The sequence below is a fragment of the Callorhinchus milii genome, unplaced genomic scaffold (assembly GCF_018977255.1).
Source record: "Callorhinchus milii isolate IMCB2004 unplaced genomic scaffold, IMCB_Cmil_1.0 Scaffold1, whole genome shotgun sequence".
Taxonomy (NCBI): domain Eukaryota; kingdom Metazoa; phylum Chordata; class Chondrichthyes; order Chimaeriformes; family Callorhinchidae; genus Callorhinchus; species Callorhinchus milii.
In genome coordinates this window covers 47053512-47076825 of record NW_024704742.1, presented here as the reverse complement: position 1 = coordinate 47076825, position 23314 = coordinate 47053512, and the positions used below count along the sequence as shown (strand labels likewise).

The window sequence follows — 23314 nt, the reverse complement described above, 5'->3', positions numbered from 1 at the left end:
GAGGTCGAGGAGGACAAGGAGGCAGATGGAGCCCTGATCACAGATGTTCAGAATGTCATTAGTCACTTTGACCAGCGCTGTTTCCATGCTGTGGGCAGTGCAGAAGCTGGATTGGAGGGGTTCAAAGAGGGAATGGCGAGAAAGAAAGGAGCGGAGCTGGGATGCGCTGACTCGTTCCAGGACCTTGGAGAGGAATGGGAGGTTAGAGATGGGGCGATAAGTGGAGAGAAGTGATGGGTCCAGGGAAGGTTTTTTCGAGATGGGGGTGATAACGGCTGTTTTTTAGGGGTGTGGGAACTGAACCGGTGGACAAGGAGAGGGGCCAGAAGGTGGAACTGGGAGAAGAGAGGTGGGGATGGGATCGAGGGAGCAGGTGGTGGGTTTGAGTTTGCAGACAGTTGTGGAGAGGGAGGAGGGAGAGATAGGGTCGAAGGAGTATACGGGGAATGGGTGGGGGGGTTGGGTCATGAGGGAGAGGTGATGTAGAGGTGTCTGTGGATGAGGCAGAGGAGGTTGAAAGTATCCGCTCGATTTTGGATTCGAGGGAGTCCAGCATCTCCTCATAGTTGGAGTTTGAGGAAAGGATGGGCGAGGTGTAGCAAGGTGAACGGCGGAGTCGGTTTGTGGTGGAAAAGAAAAGTCTGGGTTTGTCCTTTGCCTCCAAGATAAGCAGAAGGAGGATTTGGCAGAGGCAAGAGTGCAGCGGTAGATCTTGGTGTGGTGAAGCCAAATCTGCCGATGGACCATTAGTTGGGATTTGGTCCAGGCGTGTTCGGCAGCTCGCACTTGTGCCTTGAGGGAATAGAGATGGCTGGTGTACCGGGGGGATTTACGGGAGTATGAGGCAGTTCGGGAGGTGAGGGGGGCAAGGGAGTGCAGAATGGAGCAGAGGGAGTTGTGGAGAAAAGAGAGTGAGGAGGGGAGATCGGTCAGTGAGGGCCAGAGGTGAAGGAGTTCAGATGACTCCAGGAGGAAGAGGGAGGATTTTTTTTCCATGCATGGATTTTTTTCCATGCATGGTATGTGATGGTGGAGGGTTGAGAAAGGGGAAGGGATACGGAGGTGTTGAGGGAGATGAAGTGGTGGTCTGCGATCGCTTTGTCGATGATGATGAAGTCTGAGATGGTGAGGCCCCGGGTGATCACCAGGTCAAGGGGGTGGCCACGATCATGGGTGGGGGAGTGGATGAGGAGGGAAAGGTTAAGGGAAGAGAGGAGGGAGAAGAAGTCGACAGAAATAGAGCAGGAGAAGCTCCCATACTGTAGGGAAAGCAAGTTGTATCTATAGTTTACACTTCAGCCTTCTGATACAATAGTGGGTTCTATCTGTACAGGAAAATGACACTGGAAATTTCTCTGCACCAAAATCAGATGTTCTTGTGGACTTATTTCCCTGACATTCATGTTTGTGTTATGTGTATTGTATGTGTATCACAGAGTTTCATTTATTATTTCAAATTTCCAGATTCTCAAGTTACAGAGTGGAATTCCAGAGGAAAAAAATACATAAATAAGCTAAGCCTTGACCTTCAGTGCCCTCCCCTTCACAAACATAAATATGCACTCATGCACACTAAAATGGCTCATTAAGTTGTCTTAAACTAAAGAGAGGTGGTAGAGACAGCAACTCCGGTTACAAAGGTTCAGTGATGTAGGGATGAGCCCCCTCCCTCTTCTCCATCCCTGCAAGTCCCCAAATTCCACCCAGCCTTTGCCTGCGAGACACTTTCTTCTTGAGATTTAAGATGTCAGAATTGAGTAAAGTTATAATAATAATCCTTGCATTTGATATAGCGCCTTTCATGTCTTTGAGGCGTCTCAAAACACTTCACAGGATGAACTGTAAAGTGGAGTGACTGTATATTTTGTGGGTGAAACACAGCAGCCAATTGGAGCACAGCAACGTCCCACAAACAACCTCAAAGCGAGTGACCTATTTTATTTCTGGTATTGTCGGCCAAGACACCATGAATCAACAGTTCAACATAAATTGTGAAGGATACATAGATTATATAGAGAGATATACAGAGCCCCATCACACAGGATAGTGGCCCAGAGCGCTTAACTGAGAGTTTGACTTTTTTGCATCCAATTAATTTATATTCAGACATTAGAAGTAATGTTTTTACACACAGAGTTGTTAGGATGTGGAATGCCATTCTAGATGTGGTGGTTGAGGCCGAATGCACACTATATATGATTCCAGATTCCATTAGCTTCTCTGACAGCTCTGAGCACCTGCCTTCTCTCCTTTAAGGATCTATCTACATTAACCCCCACCAAGATCCTTTGCTCTTCCACTCCTTCTTATATTTTATGTTTGATATTGTCATAGGGATCTGCTGAGGGATAAGGAATGTGTAAAGATGATAGCACTGTTATTCAGTTCAACAAACATTAAATGCACAACAGCACCAGATTTAATGTGCAGTTAGTTGGGGTCTAATATGAAGCAACTGATAAAAGGATTTGTAAATACATAATTCCTGAAGTACTTGGAACTGTGTTTGGGTGCTAAGATCTTTACTCGAGTGACACTCGTGACCAGTTTTTTTAGCTGCAATCCTATTTCATGGAAGTTGGAAAGAGATTGCCTTCCAAATGGAGTTATAATCATTTCGAGTGACACACATGGGATTCTATATTTAGGAATATAGGAACAGGAGTAGGCCATTTATCCCTTTGTGCCTGTCCTCCATTTAATTAGATCATGGCTGATCTGTACCTAACTAATCCTTTCAATTCCAATGATATTTACAATGATATTTACAATACCTCTGGAATTCTATATTTACAATGAAACAGTTCAAATAATGGGCATATCCAAAACTGTTCAAATGAACAGCTTCCTGTTGTCGATAGTTTTATACTGTCATATGTGAAACCTTGCAAGAGATTGGTACAAACCCAGGGATTATGTTTACATCAATATTCCACTAGATGGCAATCTAAACAGAGTCTTTTAAATTGTGCGTTAAATGTGCCAGAACCAATTGTCAGCCCTCTTTTGGACATAAAAATGCAGATTGAAGTGCATCCTAAATGGATGGTGAAACATATGCGCCAACATACAATACAATGAGAATCTCCAGGAACTACCATCCATCAAACCAGCTGCACATAACAGGGATCAGTGAAGGTCGCTTGTTCTGTCTGAAGAAGTCCAATATGAAAACCTGAAGCCTTCTGTTTGAGAGGCATTTTATTTGATGAAATTCTAGGCCAAAATCCAATAGTTTAAAATGAAGTAAAACCTTTGATGTTGTTTGAGCATGGTTAGCTTAAGATGTTTGTTAGGATGTTTCTTGTGACTAATCTGGTATTTATTGCAGCCTCCATCTTTTGTCTCCACCAGGGAATAATTCAGTTAGTGACGCCAATGTCCTTTTAGTTATATTAAATCACATCTCATCTGGAGGTTGAAGTTTGATATGAATTGCCGAGTTAGTCTCAATACCAGTAGCATTTAATTAATTAAAAATATTTAATTACCCTGTTTTCTTTTCCGTCCATTTTTCATTAAACTAAAAGTGACCTAAAAAGGAGTCCAGGCCATATGGAGTTACTGAGACCTCCAGTGAGAGGAAGCTGAATTGAGATTGAGAGCTCAAACGCTCTGTCAATTCTAGTCCCTGTCAAGCTGCCAGAAGTGTACTTGGATAATTTGGGAAGGAAGTGCCACATACTTCCCCCTTATTCTATCAAATAACCTGACCTACATTGTGAAAACTATCAGCACAATTATTTGTCAGTGATGGGATTTGACTGCTAGTCTCCCAGCCACTAGCCCATTGCTTTCGTACTTTGCTGTCATTGTACCTCATTCAATGATGAGCTTCAATTAACAGGTGAATAATGGCAGATAGAATTCAGCGGAGCGCTGGTATCAAACTCATGATAAATCTTATCTTGTACAAATGTCTTATAATTAAAGTAAATAAATCAGCCTTGTACTTGATATTGTGCTTTATCATGTAAGATATCAATTACTTTTAGAAGTGTATTGGTTATTGTTATGTAGACAGCTAATCTGCTTCAGCAATGTCTTATAAATAGCTATGAGACAAATGACCAATTAAACTGGTGAAATTGAATGAAAGAGAAATATTGGCCTAGACATTGATATGAATCCCTGTTCTGCTCCAAAATAGTGCCACAGGATCATTGGTTTAATGCCTCAATCAAAGAAAGCATTTTGTCTCAGTTGGTTTGTGAAGGGGGGGAGCTGGGGAGACCAACGAGGGGTATATTGGAGACATCGAGGCAGGTGATGATGAAAGCATGGTTTCAGCAGCACTGGGTGGGAGGTTTGGTTGGATGGATGTGGAAGAAAGTGGTCCTGGTCTAGGATCTCATGTGGGATAGGAAGGATAGTTGGGGATCGAACTGGATAATAATACAATAAAATGCTGAAGGTGGAGGAGTTCAATGTTGGGAGAAATAAAATCATCAACAATAGCAATTTACATTTATATAGCACCATTCACAACATTTCTCAAAAGTGCTTTGGTGGTTGACGGGATTGGGGTTGGTGGTGGGGGGAGAGGCAACTGAAAACATAGTTGAAGGGAAATATCCTGAAGTGAGTTTTGAAAGTGGGGAGGGAGGGGGCAAAGGGGAGGGACTCTGGGATGCAGTCCCAGAGAGCAGGGGCAGAGTGCCTGAAAGATCCCCCATTGATGGTGGGATAGATTACTTGCCGTGGGGAGTGAGTGGCTGAAACAGCAGGTGGCAGGAAGTCACAGAGACAGGGTGAGGGGAGGGGATGCGGGGGTTCGAACATGAGGATGAGAATTTTTAATTCAAACCATTGAGGGGCGGGGAGCCTGTGGAGCTGAGCGAGGATGGGATGATGGGCTCATGGAGCCTGATGAGGAAAAGGGCACAGGCTACAGAGTTCTGGATGTTCTGCAACTTGTGTAGGGAGGAGCTGGTAAATCTGGTGAGGAGGGTGCTGGAATAATCAAGCCTGGAAGTGATGAAGGCGTGAATGAGGGTATCAGCAGTCCGGGGGTGGGGGAGAGGTAATGACGGAGGCAGGCAAGGTTGCAGAGGTGAGGGGAAACCATGTGAGTAAGAACCTAGATTAATTAGTTCAAAGACAGTTGAGGGTCAAATAAAGCAGTGACGTTCTGCACTGACTCTGTGAGCATCTGTGCAGGTCAATGCAGTCATCCCCTGAGGTGAGAAGGCACTGACGGAAGCCAAGCAGGACAGTCTCAGTCATATTGAAATTAAAATTCATCCAGGGCTCAACAGCAGCAAAAAAATTACATTTTTATACATGTATGACGGGCAATCAGTCAGAACAGCAATTTTCCGGGAATCAAGGTCAAAGGCAGAGAGATAGAATTGAGTATAATCTGCGTACATGTGGAATTGGACACCATGCCTGCAGATAATATCACTAAGTGGGAGCATGTGGGTGAAAAGGAAAGGGCCAAGGTTAGAGGCATGAGGATCAGTACTCCTATAGGCAAAACAATTGCAGTAATAGTAATCCTTGCATTTGCTGTAGCACCTCTCATCTTCAGGAGGACGTCTCAAAATGCTTCAGAGGATATACTGTAAAGTGGAGAAACTGTGTATTTGCAGGCGAACGTGGCAGCCCATTTGAATAGCGCAATGTGCCACAAACACAATTTGGGGAATTGTCAGCCAGGTCACAGGGAGAAGCTTCTTTTGCTTTTCCAATCGTGCCATGGGCTCTTTAACGCCCACCTGAAGAGGCAGATGGGACCTCGGTTTAACATCTCGTCCAAATAATTCACTTCCTACAATGCAGCATATCCCCGGCTCTGCACTGAAGTGTCAGCATAGAATATGTGAGTTCAAAGTCCTGATGTGGGGCATGAATCCACAACCTTTTGACTCAGTGAGCCAGGCTGACATATCAAAAAGGCCTTGTGGCCAAACAGTCCACCAGCACTCAGTATTAAGGCTTGCGCGTGAATAAAACTCACGTGGGCAAGGGAACGGAAGCTGACAGTCACTGGTGGAACCATACCCCAGTAAAAGGAAAAAGGAGTCAAGCCCTTTGTGGGGATCGGTACCAAATTTAGAAGAAAAAATGGCATTAAAAAAGAATGGAACGCAAGACCAGGCCTGGATAAGTCAGCGAGTACAGTGTAGTCATTCAGCTTTAAACTCCAGTGAAATGATTACAGTTCTCAAAGTCTAAACTTCATGACACTAGCTTATTAGCATTATATTTCTTTCACTTTACTAAATAAAGCCAGGAGAACACCAGGGAAATTTAAATAATTATACATTTAACTGCTTAATAATCAGTGTACAATGTAACTATTTCTCAAAGGTATCAAAGCGAATGAAGAAAAGGCAGGGAAATGAGTACGGAAATGTATTTTCATGTTGTGTGGCAATTAAGTTATCTTCATACCTCCTAAAGACACCATTTAATGTCTTCTCCAAAAGTCCCACAGAGTTTGGTGACGTGTTTATTGTATTGCCTGGCAAGAAGCCTTTGGCATTTCGACTGTGGCTGTATAGAGGACATTGAGGTCGGAACATGGGAAACCCCATTAGGACCAAGTGAATGAGTTAATAATCACCACTGCCTGAGCACTAATCTGTACTGTGTGCGGGACCAGTGAGCAATAACACTGCAGGTTGATTTTATTAGACTAAGAGGAGTTGCTTTCTGAAGGTGGTGCTGAGGTTTATCATGTGATAAGTCCCAAGCAGGCTTCACACAGGCTGAACTTAATTGGTTTTTAAGCTTGCAGGAGATGAAGCCAAGCAGACTACATAATGGAAAATGGATAATAATAGCAAGTGCTTAAAGAGACAATCCTCTACTGTGTTAGAGATGGCATTGGGATTCCCCTGAAATGTAACATTAAAGGAGGTGTGGAAAGTGTTTAAAATGTTTATGCGTTGCCAAAATCCAAGGTACACATTAATAATAACAATAATAATTCTTGCATTTGATATAGCACCTATCATATCATTGAAACGTCTCAAAGCGCTTTACAGGATATATTGTAAACTGTGTATTTTTGTGGGCGAAATGTGGCAGCCGGTTTGTGCACAGCAAGTGCCCATAACATACAGTCCAGCCTCATCTCCCTGTCATAATGGTGAAGTGATGGATATGGTAAACTCTCTATAATGTCTGACTCTCCAGCAGAATCCTCACTAGCTCAGTCAAATGTTGGGTAGCACCTAGGAACTATCTTAACATCCAGACAGCAGGCTGGTCCCATCTGTGTCAAAATGCTGATGTACCAATATAACTGCCTGCAAAGTACCACATGATATAGCTCTATATTAATAGCTCCACATTTCTACTTATACATGTTTTCTGAATGAGCTTTTAGAAAAAGAAACTTCTATAGCTACTATTTATATGTGTATAAATAAATCATGCTGAATTTTTGATTCTTTGTTTGTCCATTTTTCCGAGTTTGCGAGTTTCAATTTGCGCACAGCAATGTGGCTCCAGCCATGGAGTGAGTAACCAATTTTATTTGGAGGATTTGTTGGCCAGGACACAGAGAGAAAGTCTCTTCTCTTTTCGGGTATTGCCATGGGATCTTTAAAATCTACCTGAACAGGCAGACGGACCTCGGTTTAATGTCTCATCCGAAGGACAGCACCCCTGACAATTCCAAACACCCTCAGCACTGCATTGCAGTGTCAGCTTCAACACAAAACCTTCTGACTCAGAGGCGAGAGTACAGCCACTGAGCCAGGTTGCCGTACAATGTCCATATTGTTATGCTGTGTCTGCCTCACTTCACTATAATTGACCTGAAGCACTATATCTATAATAATATTCAAGTGAGATTCAAGTGGAATACAATGTGCCGTACTATCACTAGTAATATTAGAAGGAAAATTGAGACATGTTATGACAAGGTGACCAAAAAATCGCGATACCTATCCTATTATCTAAAAAAACACCAAAATATCATCATTTCTTTAAGACTTATTAGACATTGTAATGGCATCACTTTTTTTGGGTTACCCTGCAAAACATATTTTCATCTGCTCCAGAGTCTACTCAAACTTTCCAAAGGTTTCATTTACTATATAACTCTAGGCATTGAATAGCACGGAGCCTGACAATGGAAAAGAACACACAATCGCTGAAAACATTTTAAGTCACAAATCATGCTTTCAAGTTCAAGAAGCTACAGGTAAATGGTGATATACCCACAACAAAACATGGACCAGCAGATGTTTTCAGGCAATCTTCTAGGAGGTTCATCCGGGTCCTATGGAGCTCTGGGCTATCCCACTCTTCTGGGTCCAGTCCCCAGTAAACATCTATCACCTGCAAATTGATGTGCAAAAAGTAATTGTTAAAAAAAAACATGGCAATGAAAGAAGCAGGCTGTATGAGGGGAGACGGGTTGTGTGTGTGAGGAGGAGCGGGCTTTGCGTGAGATGGGGAGTGAGCTGTGTGTGAGTGGGCTGTGAGTGAGGTGGGGGAGTGGGCTGTTTGTGTGAGGGGGGGAGTGAGCTATGTGTGTGAGAGGGGGAGTGAGCTATGTGTGTGTGAGGGGAGTGGGCTGTTTGTGTGAGTGTGGGAGTGAGCTATGTGTGTGTGAGGGGGGAGTGGACTGTGTGTGGAGAGGGTAGATTTACCAGGAGGTAAATAGAAGCTGGGATTCTTCTCCTTGGAGCAGAGTTAAGTTAAGTTAAGAGGAGACTTAATAGAAGTTTTCAAAATTATGAAGGATTTGATAGGTGAACAAGGAGAAACTATTTCCACTGGCGGGTGGGTCGGTAACCCGAGGACACCGATTTAAAATAGTTGTTGAAAGAAACAGAGGGGAGGTGAGCAGAAATTTTTTCACACAGTGAGTTGTTCGGATCTGGAATGCATTGCCTGACAAGGTGATGGAAGCCGATTCGGTAACAACTTTTAAGAGAGAAGTAGATAATTATTTGGGGAGGACAAGTTTGCAGGGCTATGGGGAGAGAGTGGGGGTGTGAGATTGATTTGGATAACACTTTTCAAGGAGCCGGCACAGACACGATGGGCCGAATGGCCTCCTTTTGTGCTGTATAATTCTATGATCTGTGTAAAACAACTCCTCCTAATCAGTCCCTTTGTTTATTATTTTAAATTGATTTGCTTTCAACACTGATTCTCCGACCAGTGGAAATAATGTTTCCCTATTGACCCCATCATAACCCTCAGCCTGAATACCTGCTCAGGGATTACATTGTGAGTACATTTAAATAGTGGCATAAAATAAGACAACTTTAAATCACAAATTTCCAACGATTTCATACTTTGCCATTAATTAATACCATGGGTTAAGAAAGCCTGTAGATTTTATCCCATATACTTGTGTATGCACATAGATGTATGTTTGTGTGTGTATGTGTGGGTTTGTATATGCCTGTCTGTATATGTGTGTATATGTGTGTCTGGGTCTCCATGGGCTGCTGAGATCCTCATTAATGTCTTCACATTCAAAGACCATTCAAACACTCTGTTCACCAGACTCCCCAGCTCCTCCCTACACAAGCTGCAGACCATCCAGAACTTTGCAGCCTGTGTCCTCTCCTGCACCAGACTCTGTGAGCCCTGTCACCCCCATCCTTGCTCGGCTCCATTGACTCCCCATTCTCCAATGAATCAGATTCAAGATCCTTGCACTCATGTTCAAATCCCTCCAAGCCTTGCCTACCCTACCTCTACCCTACCACCCTAGCTGCTCTCTCCACTAAGGGAACACCAGTTTGCTTCATGCCCACCACTAATGGCCAATTTTTCAGCCAATCTGCCCGTGCTCTCTGAAACTCCATCCTGGAGTCCCTCTTCCTTGCCCTGTCCTGTATGCGTTTGTGTGTGTGTGTCCATGTTGTATGTGCGTGTGCATGTTGTGTAAGTTTGTGTGACTGTGTGTCTGTGTGTGTGTGTATGTATGGGGAGAAAACTTTGATGCTGCTCTTTAGTGTGTACACAATTGTGCTAATTCTCACACATCAAACAGTTAAATGTGTTTATGATGATCTTTTCCAAGTGAGAATTACCAGAAGAACTGAATGTATTTCTGCACTTAGATAGTGATGCATTTGCTGATTACACCAGGGTTTTAGAATGTAAGTTTTCAGCTGATATTTATGTGCTAAAAATCCAACGCAACAACATTAAAGCTGAAGTTAATGAGAATGGGATACAAGATGCAATATGAAAGCCTCATTTTTGATATTTGACCTAAATATCACAAATGTTTGGGGGGCACCGCTGTGTGCAATTGGCTGCCACGTTTCACCCACAAAACTGCACAGTCAATCCACTTTACACTATATTCTGTGAAGCGCTTTGAGATGTCTCAACGACATGATAAGGCCCTATATCAAATTCAAAAATTATTATTATATCTGCTACGGATACGATCTGACAAGAAATGAACCTAAGAGAGGCGTTAAAAAAAACAGCTGTGATGTGTGTAGTAATTTCTGCTCCACAGAGAGCCATGCAGCTCATATACTGCTACAATGTGCAAACAGATTGGAGCTGGCAGGACCATCTCAAGCACAAGGCTTCCTTTTGCCCTCCTGCTGCTAGCTGTAGCTGTGTGAAAGCCCACGTTAAGTGTCTTCAGGCCAGCAGGAAAACTGGATGCAGTACATTGAGACCAAGGAACTGAAGCAGGGCTGTTGCTACATTAGAACAGAATCGCAACAGAGGGCTGAAATCGCAATCCAGGTTGTGTTAATTACCACTGTCTTGCTGCTAACAAAAGAAAAACTTACTTTTGTTTCAAACACCTCAAAGCATATCATAATAATTCCTGTAACATGTAGTAACTTGTTTGCAGGCAAATGAGGCAGCTATTTTGCACACAGTCAAATCCTACAAACAGTCAGGAGATGAATGTCCAATTTATTTGAAGGATTGTGTGCCACTCTATCAGGAGAAACTCCCTTCTCTTCTTGAATAGTGCCAAATCCTTAACAACCACTTGATCAAGCAGGCAGAACTTCCTTTTAGCATCTGATTCGATCAATGCCACCTTTGACAATATAATGCTCCTCCATTCCACTCTTCGAGAGTGCTAGCCAAGCTTATACACCCACTAAAGTCTGAAATAAAGGTGAGATTGTGACTACATAAGCCAAGCTGACACCTAAAGACAAGTGGCTGGTCCACAGAGGTGGCTTTCCCAATTCTATCACAAGGCTGGGCCTGGGGCCACTCTTGCTGCCCATGGGATATTCCAAATTTGTGGATTGGAATGGCATGAAATGCAGTATTGCTTTAACTTTTTTTTTTGAGAAGCTAAACTGTTTATGATTACTCAATGCAACGAGCCAACATCAAGATCAACCACTGCTTCAAAGTCGAGAAGGAGGAGTGTGCACATCCTCTGACAAGTCAATGCCATTAGTACAATAGGGCGATACCTTAAGTGATATACAGAGTACTGTATAAATTGTCACCTGGGACACCAGTTCAGTGTATGATGCTCTACTTCAAGAAACTGTAAAATTCAATGCCCACTTTCATGATGGAAACATCAGTTTGATGACACTGCATTTGATTTTAATAAATGAGCATATTATGCTTAAAATACTTTATCCACACTGATACCCAATCTGATTTTCCACAATGATAAGACATAAAATGCCAACAGGTTTTCCAGTTCAGACTTCCTTCTAGATAACAGTTCCCACCTTCCCTGAGGTGAAGCTGCAGGAGATGACAGGATATGTTTGGAGCCTCAATAACCTTTGTCCCATAACCTGTCTCTAAACATCCATTTACATGTATACTGCTTGACATTTTGTTTGGACTGGTGCTTACAATGGGAAGAGGTGACAAAGGATCTACAATTAGACAAAGTAAGAGGTCTCAGGTTTTTTATGAAGATAAACAGCAACAACAAAATTACATTTGTAAAGCGCCTTTCACGTCGGGAAGAAGTCCCAAGGTGCTGGACAGTCAAAGTTTTGGACCTGAGCTGGGCTCGGGATCGGGGAGGGCAGAGGCCGAAGAAGGGTGACCAAAGGCACGGTCGAAGAGGAGGGTCTTGAGATGGGTCTTGAAGGAGGCAAAGGAGGGGGCGAGGCGGAGGGACTGTGGGGTGGAGTTCCAGAGGATGGGGGCAGTATGGCAGAAGGCCCGCCCGCCAATGATGGGGTGGGCGAGGTGGGGGACGTGAAGCAGGTCAGAGCCTGCTGAGCAAAGGGAGCGAGCAGGTTGGTAGGGGTTTAGGAGATCGCAGAGGTAGGGGGGAGCAAGACTATGGAGGGCTTTGAAGGTGAGGACCAGGATCTTGAATTGTATCCTCTGTGTGATGGGAAACCAGTGGAGTCGGGTGAGGATGGGGGTAATGGGGACAAGGAGCGGGAGAGGACACAGGCTGGAGAGTTCTGGATGATCTGCAGCCTATGGAGGGAGGGGTTGGGGAGGCCAACAAGCAGGGAGTTTGCATAGTCAAGCCTCGATGTAATAATGCACGTATGAGGGACTCGGTGGCCTGCGGTGTGAGACAATGGTGGAGCCGGGTGATATTGCGGAGGAGGGAGAAGGCATAGCAGGTCATGGCACGGATCTGGGGTAGGAAGGATAGTTGAGGGTCAAAATGACGCCAAGGTTCTGGACTGGCTTAGTAAGGTGGATTATGCATCCTTGGATGGTAATGCTGTTAGTGCCTGAGGTGTGGAAGTGCTGATGGAAGTCAATTTGAGAGCCTCGGTTTTGTTGATGTTCAACTGTAGAAAGTTAGCTCTCATCCAAGACTTGATGTCTGACAGACATTCTGTCAGGACAGCAGTGGCCCTGGAGTCGAGGGTGGAGGCAGAGAGATAGAGCTGGGTATCATCTTCATACATGTGGCAATTGACCCCATGTCTGTGGATGATGTCACCAAGTGGGAGCATATAGATATTGAAAAGGAGGGAACAAGGACAGAGCCCTGAGGAACTCCACACGAGACGGTGCGGGGTCTGGAGGAGAAGCCGTTTGTGGCGATGGAGTGGAGATGGTATGAAAGGTAGGATCTGAACCATTCAAGGACAGAACCATGAAGGTTGAGGTGAAAGCAGAGGCGGTGGATGAAGATAGAACGGTCAATGGTATTGAAGGCAGCAGAGAGGTCAAGGAGGACGAGGAGGCAGAGGGAGTCCTGGTCGTAGATAGACAAAATGCGATTTGTCACTTTGACCAAAACTCTTTCTGTGTTGTGGGTGGCATGGAAACCTGATTGGAGGGGTTCATGAAGGGAGTGGCAGGAGGGGAAGGATCGAAGCTGGGAAGCAACGACTTGTTCGGGGACCTTGGAGAAGAAAGGGAGGTTGGAGATGGGGCGGTAGTTTGAGTGCAGGAATGGGTCCAGGGAGAGTTTTTTAAGGATAGGAGTGATGACAGCCATTTTTAAAGGGATGGGAACAGTATCAGTGGACAGGGAGAGTTTTATGATGCCAGTGAGTAGAGGGGAATGGAGGTGGAGTTGGGAGCTGAGGAGAGGTGTAGGGATGGGGTCAAGGGAGCAGGTAATCTGTTTCATATGGGTTATGGTGGTGGTGGTGAGAGGAGTGGGATACAGGTTCGCTGGTGTGGAGGGAGGAATGGTTGTGATAGGGAGATGGGGAAGGAATAGTAGTCGGAAGGGCAGAGGCAGATGAGCGAATCCCCTCGACTTTGGTTTTGAGGAAGCCAGCAGCACCTCGCAGTTGGCATTTGAGGTAAGGATGGGCGAGGCATGAGAGGATGGGTGGAGGAGCTGGTTGGTGATGGAGAAGAGGAGCCTGGGGTTGTCCTTAGCCTCCAAGATTGTCTTGGAGTAGAAGGACGATTCAGCAGAGGCGAGGGTGGAGTGGTAAGATTTGATAAGGTCCAGGCAGATCTGCTGATGGACTATTAAGTTGGATTTGAGCCAGGTGCGTTCAGCGGCACTCACCTGAGCCTTAAGGGACCGGAGGTGGCTAGTGTACCAGGGTGACGTCTGTGAGTAAGAGATGGTTCAGGAAGTGAGGGGAGCATGGGAATCGTGAGTGGTGGAGAGGGAGTTGTGGAGGAGAGTGACCGAGGAGGCTAGGTCATTGTGGGAGGAAGCCCAGGGTGGGAGGAATTCAGATGACTCCAAAGCAGGAAGAGGGGGAAGATTCTTTTCGAGGGGCGGTAGGAGATAGAGGTGGGTTGGGTAGCAGTGGGGAGAGGGATTAAGGAGTTAAGGGAGATGAAGTAATGGTCGGAGATCGCTTTGTTGATGATGGTGAGGTCAGAGATGTTGAGGCCCCGGGTGATCACCAGGTCGAGTAGGTAGCCATGGATATGGGTGGCAGAGTGGGTGTGGAGAGAGAGGTTGTGAGAGGAGAGAAAAGTCAGCAGAGATGGAGCAGGAGGGGGGTGAAGTGCAGGTTGAAGTCGCCTAGGATAGGAGGCGTTCAGAGCAGAGGAAGAGGGAAGATAGGAAGGTGGAGATATCCGAATGAAAGGTGGGGGAGGGTTTGGGGGATAATAATCGAGGAGGATTTTGAGGGAAAAGTTGGAGGGATGGTAGAGGATAAGGTGCTCAAAGGAGGGGAAGGTTCTGAAGAAGGGATAGACTGAGTTGGCACTGGGAGATGTGAGCCAAACCGCCACCACTGCGGTTAGGTCATGGGGTATGGTGGAAGCTGTTGAGTATAGTGAGTGGTGCAGCCTTGGTCAGGGGGAAGGTGACCCAGGTTTCAGTGAGGTTATATGAAATAATAAAAGCCAGAGAATGGTCCATTAAAGGAACGTTATTTACACCAATGTTTCTCCAAATTAAAAGCAAAACAAAAGGCTCAATTTATTTGTGAACCCAAATTAGATGAAAAGTCAAATAATTTTACAATTATCCTACCCAGAGTACACTGCAGAATGGTTAGCTGTGATGCCCCCTAGTGGTGAGAGTGTAACATTATAGCCTGCATTACTTAACAGAAACAAAAATCAAATTGAAACTCTTAACAAGATTATAAGATTGATTCGGATTAAAAAGGTTCTTCGGCTCATCTGATCTCATCCCTGGAGAATACCCACCCGTAGGTCCTTCCATCGCAGAATCAAAGCCCAAGTACCAAGCTATTGAAGTTATTACTCTTCAAAACTATGATCTCAAAATAGCTGTAAAGTCCGGGCTGTGCTGTTTTTTACCCATGAAATGTTCTGGTCTGATAGGAGGAGGTTCCTAGTGGAGATGTATAAGATTGGAGGAAACATCACCAATCCTGAGTACCTCTTAATGAGTGGTTACAGATATATGCTAGAAATGTCTGGCCTCCCACCCAGGGAATAGTTGCAAAAAACTGCAGGGCTGGATATACAAGGACAATTGTGGCTCCCAAGGCCAGCCCAATTATTTGAATGCTGTTCTCTGTGACTTTAGCTCCTTTTCCCACTCGCAGAATAAAATAAGAAACTACGACGCCCAAATTAATTAAGTGCAAATTAAACAATATATTTCCAAAGGCAAATAATTTTTTAGTGTAATGATGCTGAATTACAGGTAGCTTGCGTTCTGTGGTTTTGCTGTTATCCCACAAGAATGGGAAAACATTTTGTGGGTAATTTTTTTAATATTAAACTACAAGTTTGAATTTTTCCATCAAATCAATGAAATCAATATCAGGGGCAATAAATGTTGGGTCCATTACCTGGAATTCGAGGCCATAGTTCTCCCTGCAGAACTCCCGTAGTTTGGGGTACACATGCTCCTTCAGCGAGTTCCTTTCTGCCTCTGTGTCTGTGAGGAAACAATGAGTTTTTAGCTGTCATTGCAGGGAGCTCGTGTCATTATGTCCAGCAGATTTTACGCATGGTTTGCGTGACTTGCATAATAGTCTCCAGTGAAATGCCACCTGCCTGGGCAATCCATGCTCGTGGTAACTCTGTTGACTGCATCCTGAAGATACCAAATTACCTTTGTTACATAGTCACGTAGAGTGATATGGCAAGAAACAGCCACTCGCCCCAACTAGTCTGTGCCAGTCTTTATATTCCACCCCTTTCTCTTTATTCTATTCTAAGTGAAAGGACCTGGGTTCGATTCTCTGGCAGGGCAAAAACCTTAGGTAAGTTTCCTTACTCCACACACCTCTGTTTACATAGCAATAAATAGAAACCCGGTTGTTAGTTGATTGATGGATCCATTTCCGAGTAACAATCGCTCTGAAAAAAATAATGATAATAAAAATTTGGTCTCTCAATCTGCAACTGTTTCTGGGATACTTCTGTGCTCAATTGACTGCTGCTATTCGCTCACAAAATATATAGTCAATTCACTTTACAATATAGTCTGTGAAATTCTTTGAAACATCTGAACGGTGTGATAAGTCGCTATATCAAATGCAAGGATTATTATTATTATTATTATTATTTTCCTCACCACAGAAGAAGAAAACAGTGGACTGCTAGTAAACTGCTAGTAAAATCACACATGTGGGAAGAACACAAGGTTTATTGGATGTGAAATGACTAGAAATTTCAAATTTGAAGAAGAGTGCAGGTGAAACTCTATTCAGTCTATAGAGTTCAGGAATGCTTCTTTGAATGGTGTCTGGGTAATATCACCTCTGAATTCTCACTGCATTAACTTAACCATTGTGAGTGATTTTAAACTCACGACTTGCAGTCGATGCCATGTATATGTACCAGGGACTTACATAGTAAAACCACAATGTTTTATTCATGTGCTTTATTTTTTACATTTTCTTAAATCTTTTACCTTAGAATGTACACAGCATATTCATCTCTTTAGGGTTTTGACATCCTCCTCCTCCCCATCAAAAACAACTGGTATTTTGTTCCTTCTGACACTCAAACATAATACAGGTTTCTGAGCACTTGTGATCCCAGCTGCCAATTGTTCTTTATAACACACCCACTGCGTACTTCCACTACATTCTTTCTCTCACCTAAACCTGACCTCTTTGCTAAAAAGGCAAGTACTGAAATATATATAAGAACACAATATAAAATGTTTTGTGGATGAATTATTAATTTGTGCACAGATTTGCCTTGGTTCTTGGGTTCTACATATGCCTTCATAAGAGAACTGATATTATTTATTCCATATGATATATACTGACTCATTTTGTTAACTCCAATTCATTTCTGCAAAGCTCGTGATATTATAGCATTGAGATATCTCAAAGAACTCTCCTATTGTACATGATAATTGCCCACAAAATATACAGTCTATTCTTTTTACAGTATATTCTGTAAGGTGCTTTGAGACGTCTCAAAGATGTGATAAGCCGCTATATCAATTGCAAGGATTATTATTATTATTAGCTCAACCTGCATTTTACACTCTGACATATACAACAAGAACTGGTGGTGAAGGCAACATTTTGATTTTAGGAGATTTGTGGACATTCACAAATCGCTCAAAATTGTTGGTCTCATAGCTTAAATGCGACTGAATGAATTTCAACGATAGGCCTGCCGCTCAATAACAGAGATCGATTTTCCAATATGTATGCCAAAGAGGCAAACTGCTTTGCTGAATAGTATTTGTGCACTATATTTGTACATGGGGTTTCTTCTTTGCATATTGAGGATGCTTAAAAGCTTGATTTAGTTGGGGGCAATTGTGACAAACCAAGTGCCTTACTGCCTGCTCAGGGAACACGAGTGTTTACTGGAAAATGTGGCCTGGAAGCCACGGCTAAAAAATGTAGAGCCTTTCCAGGCCAATCAAATTTATTCCCCTCCATTCAGTTGATCCAAGGTTAAAAGACAGTTATTGTTGTTATTTCTTAAAGCCCCTGAGGTGTGAAAAAGCACTGGCTACTGTTCTGCTCTCTGACTTATTTTGCAGTTTGTTGTCCTTTGTTTTCATTGCAAAATAAACATCTTCAAATACTCACAATTTGCACATTGTTCATCTGGTTTGTTCGACCCCTCCATCTCAATATCCTGCTCTGGTGTTTCTTCTGTAATCTTACATTCGGCAGCTCTCAATCTTCATTTTTCCCACTCATCCTTCCCAATTTGCATCTCTCAAGTGTCTCTCGCACCTCCTTCACGCTTCTCACTCAATCTGTTTCTCCAGTTGTTGTTTTGACACAACTTTGACATGTCTGTTCTGACAGTTCCTTTGTTATTACACTATTACTATTTTTTACCACCACCCTTTTTTAACTGCTGTTGATCTATTTCTATTTGCAGTTCTTTCTTCCGTGCTCTGTCTCTTTCTATTTCTGTCTGCTTTGCCTATCTCCACACATGACTCTTCCCTTCTGTTGTAGTCTAAACTGAAGCTCCTTGTTAAATAGTCAGAACTCAAGATTCAATACTGCGGTCTACCACATGCTGATCACTATCAACGGTGATTTTCTTTTCATTGCATGTTTACCTTGAGACTTGCCATTATAAACAAATAATGAAAAGGATCATTAGTATTCTTCATTACATGCGATAAACCGTATTGTCTGTATTAACCCACAATCTCTCTGCCAAACCAAAAGATTTGTTCTTTGAAAATTTTACTCCAAAATACAAGTTAATAATTAAATAAATGCCAGAGTACAATCCGGTTTACAAAAAAGGCACTCCCCTTGCAAGCTTGTTAGAAACACAAATCTACAACACAGAAAGAGGCCATTTGGCTCATCAAGCATGCACCATCTCAGAGCAAAGCTAGCACTTTAATCTCACTGCTCATCTTATCCCCATACCTCTTCAAGCCCCTCTCTTTCATATGCTTCTTGTTTGTAAGATGCAACAGTCTAGATTATTCTGGTTGAAGCAATCTCATTTATCATTTGTTCTCTAAATATCTGAGTATATTTATACTGACCCATGGATGGCTGAATGTGCGCTTTCAATAAATTCAGTGTAATAAGCTTTATTTTAAGGTAATAAATACAGGCCATCAAGGTTTGCAAATGAATCCTGAACCCTAAAAGGTTGAAAAACACTTGAGCTAGCTAATAAAGAGCACATACACATTCTGAAGTTGTGTTTCAACCTCAGTCTGACCTCTGTTTAGTATTTTGATCCTCTAATAGTTGCTGAATGAATCTCTGGCTGAATCTCAATTGCTTCAATTGTCAAGATGATTTCTTAAACAGTTAAATTTTATTTGTGAGCTCGTTCCTGCAATTCTAAACAGCAAATATACAGTAAGGTTTTGTTTGCTGGTGAGTATTGGGTTACTGTTCACAGTGCTTCTACCTGAAGGAAAGGGAAACAGCAGGCAGGATTATTGTATTTGCTATTTAGTGATCCTTGCTATGGAGTGCAAGTTTGTGGACGTTGGATGAGAACAGCATCAAGCTCAGCAGTATTACTTTCCTAACAGATAGATATGCTCTTGAACTCACTGGCCCTGACTCATACATGAAGAAAGGCCACTTGGGTGAGATACTGAAGCTGACAGTGCCCACGGACAAATTCCTCAGTAAAAGTCAACTTCTTCAGGAAAGCAAGAGCAAAAGGAATGAAGTAATGAAAACAATTCCAGATGTATTCTGCAATTGTATAACAGTTTAATTCTTTGTTGGTTTACTACTTCTGAAGCTGAGTTTGCTTTGGATATTGATGGAATTCTTGTGGTAATTTATAGATTTAATTGGACTAGTAATGATTTATTATGACTATTTATATTGCATATTCTGTTTTGCTTTGCTTTTTGTTTCACGAGCTGTGCATAATACGAAACAAAATCAAATTAAACTTATACCAGACATGGAAATGTGAAAATGTTATTCACTCCATGGCTGTTTGTGGGACATCGCTGTGTGCTATTGCAATACAATACAAATATGGCACATTTATATTGCTTGCGCCTTTCATGTTCCAAGGTGCTCATCAACACTGATTTGGCACCTGAGCCGGGGGTGGGAGCTGAGGAAGGTGGGGAATAATGACCAAAAGCGCAGTCAAAGAGTTAGACATTGCAAGTAAACAGAGCAGTTTGATAATGATACACATCGGTTTCTGTCTTCAGCTGCTCTGGAATAAGATGTTCAAACAAAATTAATAATAATAATCCTTGCATTTGATATAGTGCCTTATGTCTCAAAGCACTTCACAGAATATCTGTAAAGGAAATTGACTGTATATTTTGTGGGCGAAATTGATGCTGCTGCCGGTGTGAATGTGGTGTAAAACTTCTGGTAACCCGTTTCAGTTGAACTGAAAGTGAACCTGGAGCGCTCAGTGATATTAACGGACAACAACCCTTTATTCACACAAAAATATTATTCATTGGTTTCCCAGATTATTCTGTAACTTGCCCTGCTTAATGGTGAGGCAGATGATCAAACACTGGAGCGGGGAAACATCTCTTTTGTACTGTGACATGTGCAATGTACCACAGTTACTGCCCTCATTCATATGCAGTGAAATCTCAAAACAACCATCTGTTTTGTAGGCTCCATTCACGCAAGCTTAGTAGCTTTTCACAAGCTAATTACACCTGAAGTGCTAAACAGCTGTTTTTACATTATTCAAGAATACATTGTTGTCACCAAAGCCACACTACTTATTTCAAGCAAACATACCAATGTTGCATGGGGTAAGGATGATGTTTGCCTCCCCTTGGAGACAGCTGAAATATAATAATACTTTTTGCATTTGATAGAGTGCCATTTAGGGGCCGTCTGAAAGTGCCTTACTTGATAAGAATGATACTGTGAAGTGTACTGTGTATTTTTCTTGTAGGCAAACACTGCAGTGAATTTACACGCAGCAATGTCCCACAAGCAGCTATGGAGTGAGTGACCAACTTTATTTGGCCAGGACACCAGGAGAAATTCCATTCACTTTTTGAATAGTGCCATGGGATCTTTAACTTCCACCTCAACAGGCAGACAAGTCCCCAGTTTAATGTCTTATCTGAATCCCAGCACCTCCAGCAGTACAGCTGGATAGTAAACCCACCGAATTTTTAAAAAAATTAAAAAACAATTATTTGGTTAATCAATTATTAACCAAATTTATGGTTAAATTTGTGGGACTGTTTGTGTGATATTACTGTGCGCATTGCTGTGCGCAATTTGCCGCTGCGTTTGGCCCACAGAATACAGTCATTTCACTTTACAATACATCCTGTGGAGCTCTTTGAGTCTTCTCAAGGACGTGATATGGTGCTATATCAAATGCAAGGATTATTATTATTACAGCACTCCCCCAGAATTGCATTGGAGTGTCAGCTTGGATTTGTGAGTTCAAAGTCCCGATGTGGACTTTAAACTCAAAATCTTCTGACTCAAAGGCCAGAATGCTACCAAATGAGCCAAGCTGACATATTATGTTAGTAAGCAACTAGATTATCCCTTTACATACCAAACAAAAACCTCCACCTCCTTCGCCACACTGCTTAATAGTGGATTCTTTATATTGAATTAATAACTTTCAATATAAAAACATTTCAGACTCATTTTTTTCCTCTTCCCTTTCCTGAGGCATTTGACTTCTTTATCTTTCTACTGGAATACAGTTCTGGGGGTGATGCTCACTCTCTGGAAGCTAGCTAAAATGAACCACTCTTCACATGTAAACCTTGATTTAAGTATTTATTTTAGAGAGAGCGGGATTATTATAATTATTACTGTTGTTATTTTGACTTGCTACTAGCTGGGGGAAATGGAGCCAAAGTCAAGCTGGGGTTGGTGTCTTTGCTTGGTATCTCGTGGAGTCCTGCAGCTCAGTGGTTAGAGCACTCGCTTTGCAAGCGAGAGACCTGAGTTCAATTCCAGGCAGGGAGAAACCTTGGGGAAGTTTCCTTACTCCACACGCCTAATAATAATCCCTCCAAAACCAAAANCAATAATAAATTGGTCATTTTCAATCTACGACTGTTTGTGGGACATTGCTGTGCGCAATTGGCTGCCGCGTTCGCCCACAAATATACAGTCAATTCACTTTACAGTGTGTTCTGTGAAGCGCTTTGGGACGTCCTCCCGACGTGAAAAGCGCTATATCAAATGCAAGGATTATTATTATTATTATTGACAATGAGTGTTTGTTGGCTATTCAACTGGGTGGGGTGGTGGAGGGGAAGAGTGAATTACAGCTGAGCTCCAAACTGTTTTTCTCTGATGTCCATACACACGAAGGTACTTCCAGTCAGGCTTTCTGGATAGCAATCAGGAGAAGGAACTCTGTTCTATCTCTCTAGCCCTTGTTCTATGGACAACTGTAGTACTCTTAGTGGTGTCCCAGACGTGATTAATCAGATTTTGTAGTTCCTGATCACTGTCCACAGTATTCCTACTGGAACGTCAATATCAACCTTATATGAGGACAGCGCCAGGCTCAGCTCTAATACCTGGGTTCATAAATGAAAATTAGTCACTTGGGAGAGATAATGCTGGACAACTAATAGCCTTGGCACTATAAACCAGTGTGAGCCAGAACCTTCATAAGAGAAAATTGTACAGGAAACAACAACAAGATTACATTTGTATAGCACCTTTCACGTCAGGGGGAAACCCCGCAAAACTAAAAAAAAGTAAATGAATAAACTTTAAAACATTATATTTAATAATAACAATTATCATTGCATTTGATGTAGCTCTTTAGCATTTTGTTGAGATGTCTCGATACAGGATATGCTGTAAAGAGATGTGACTATGTACTTTGTGGGCTTTTGCCCACAACAAAAAGTCACTATATTTGACACAAAACGGAGGGATTGAAAATGTGGCGCGTGAAATACTACAATTGTTACTCCTGGTTATTTGTAAAACATTTTGAAATGTTTCAATGTGTCAAGGTTCTTTAGAAAGCAATTTCTCTCCTCTATCAGATGTTTTGATCTTCAATGTGTCAAGTTTCTTTAGAAAGCAATTTCACTCCTCTATCAGATGTTTTGATCTGGTAGTGACCCTGCTCCTTGGTGGGACAACTGGATAAAGGAGGAATCACTATCTATATTTCTTCCAATTTGATCGAAGCGGTGGAGATGCTGCCATACCTTGGGTGCTATACTGACTACCTTTGATGGTCTCATCAATGACTTCCTTGCTCTGATTCTGCATTCCTTTCAATCAATTCCACCTCAGTTGAATCTGATCAACACATTAAACGAAAGATATGATTTAATTATCAGCGGCCTTTTGTGCATGAGGCACCACATGGGATCACTTGAGTCAGAATCGCTCTCTACATTTCAAAGCATCAATGAGAGAATATTCTAGTGCGACAGCTTTGATCAAATATGTTCAAGAGATGAGTTTCATTGTCAGTGCTCCCTCTAAATATCAAATATCTTCAAAGGGTTATTATTAACTTCTTTCAAACGCTTTGTTCATCTGGGTAATGTATGTCAGCATCTGTAAAATGAACTTGTTTCTGCCATTAATGCAACATCAAGTATTTCCAGCTCAGTTACAGGGTTGGCTGA

The 23314-nt window shown here is 42.5% G+C and overlaps 1 protein-coding gene across 1 annotated transcript in view; it reads right to left on the bottom strand.

The window, feature by feature from the left end:
* Positions 1–22949, bottom strand: part of LOC103175890 (NACHT and WD repeat domain-containing protein 2) — a 45376-nt gene extending 22427 nt beyond the window's left edge. The window contains exons 1-3 of the mRNA XM_042340047.1: positions 22886–22949; positions 15612–15700; positions 8182–8298 (exon numbers count right to left, since the gene is read on the bottom strand). Of these exons, the coding sequence (XP_042195981.1) occupies positions 8182–8298; positions 15612–15700; positions 22886–22949 (270 nt within the window). The remainder of the gene's footprint in view (positions 1–8181; positions 8299–15611; positions 15701–22885) is intronic.
* Positions 22950–23314: the final 365 nt, after the last annotated feature.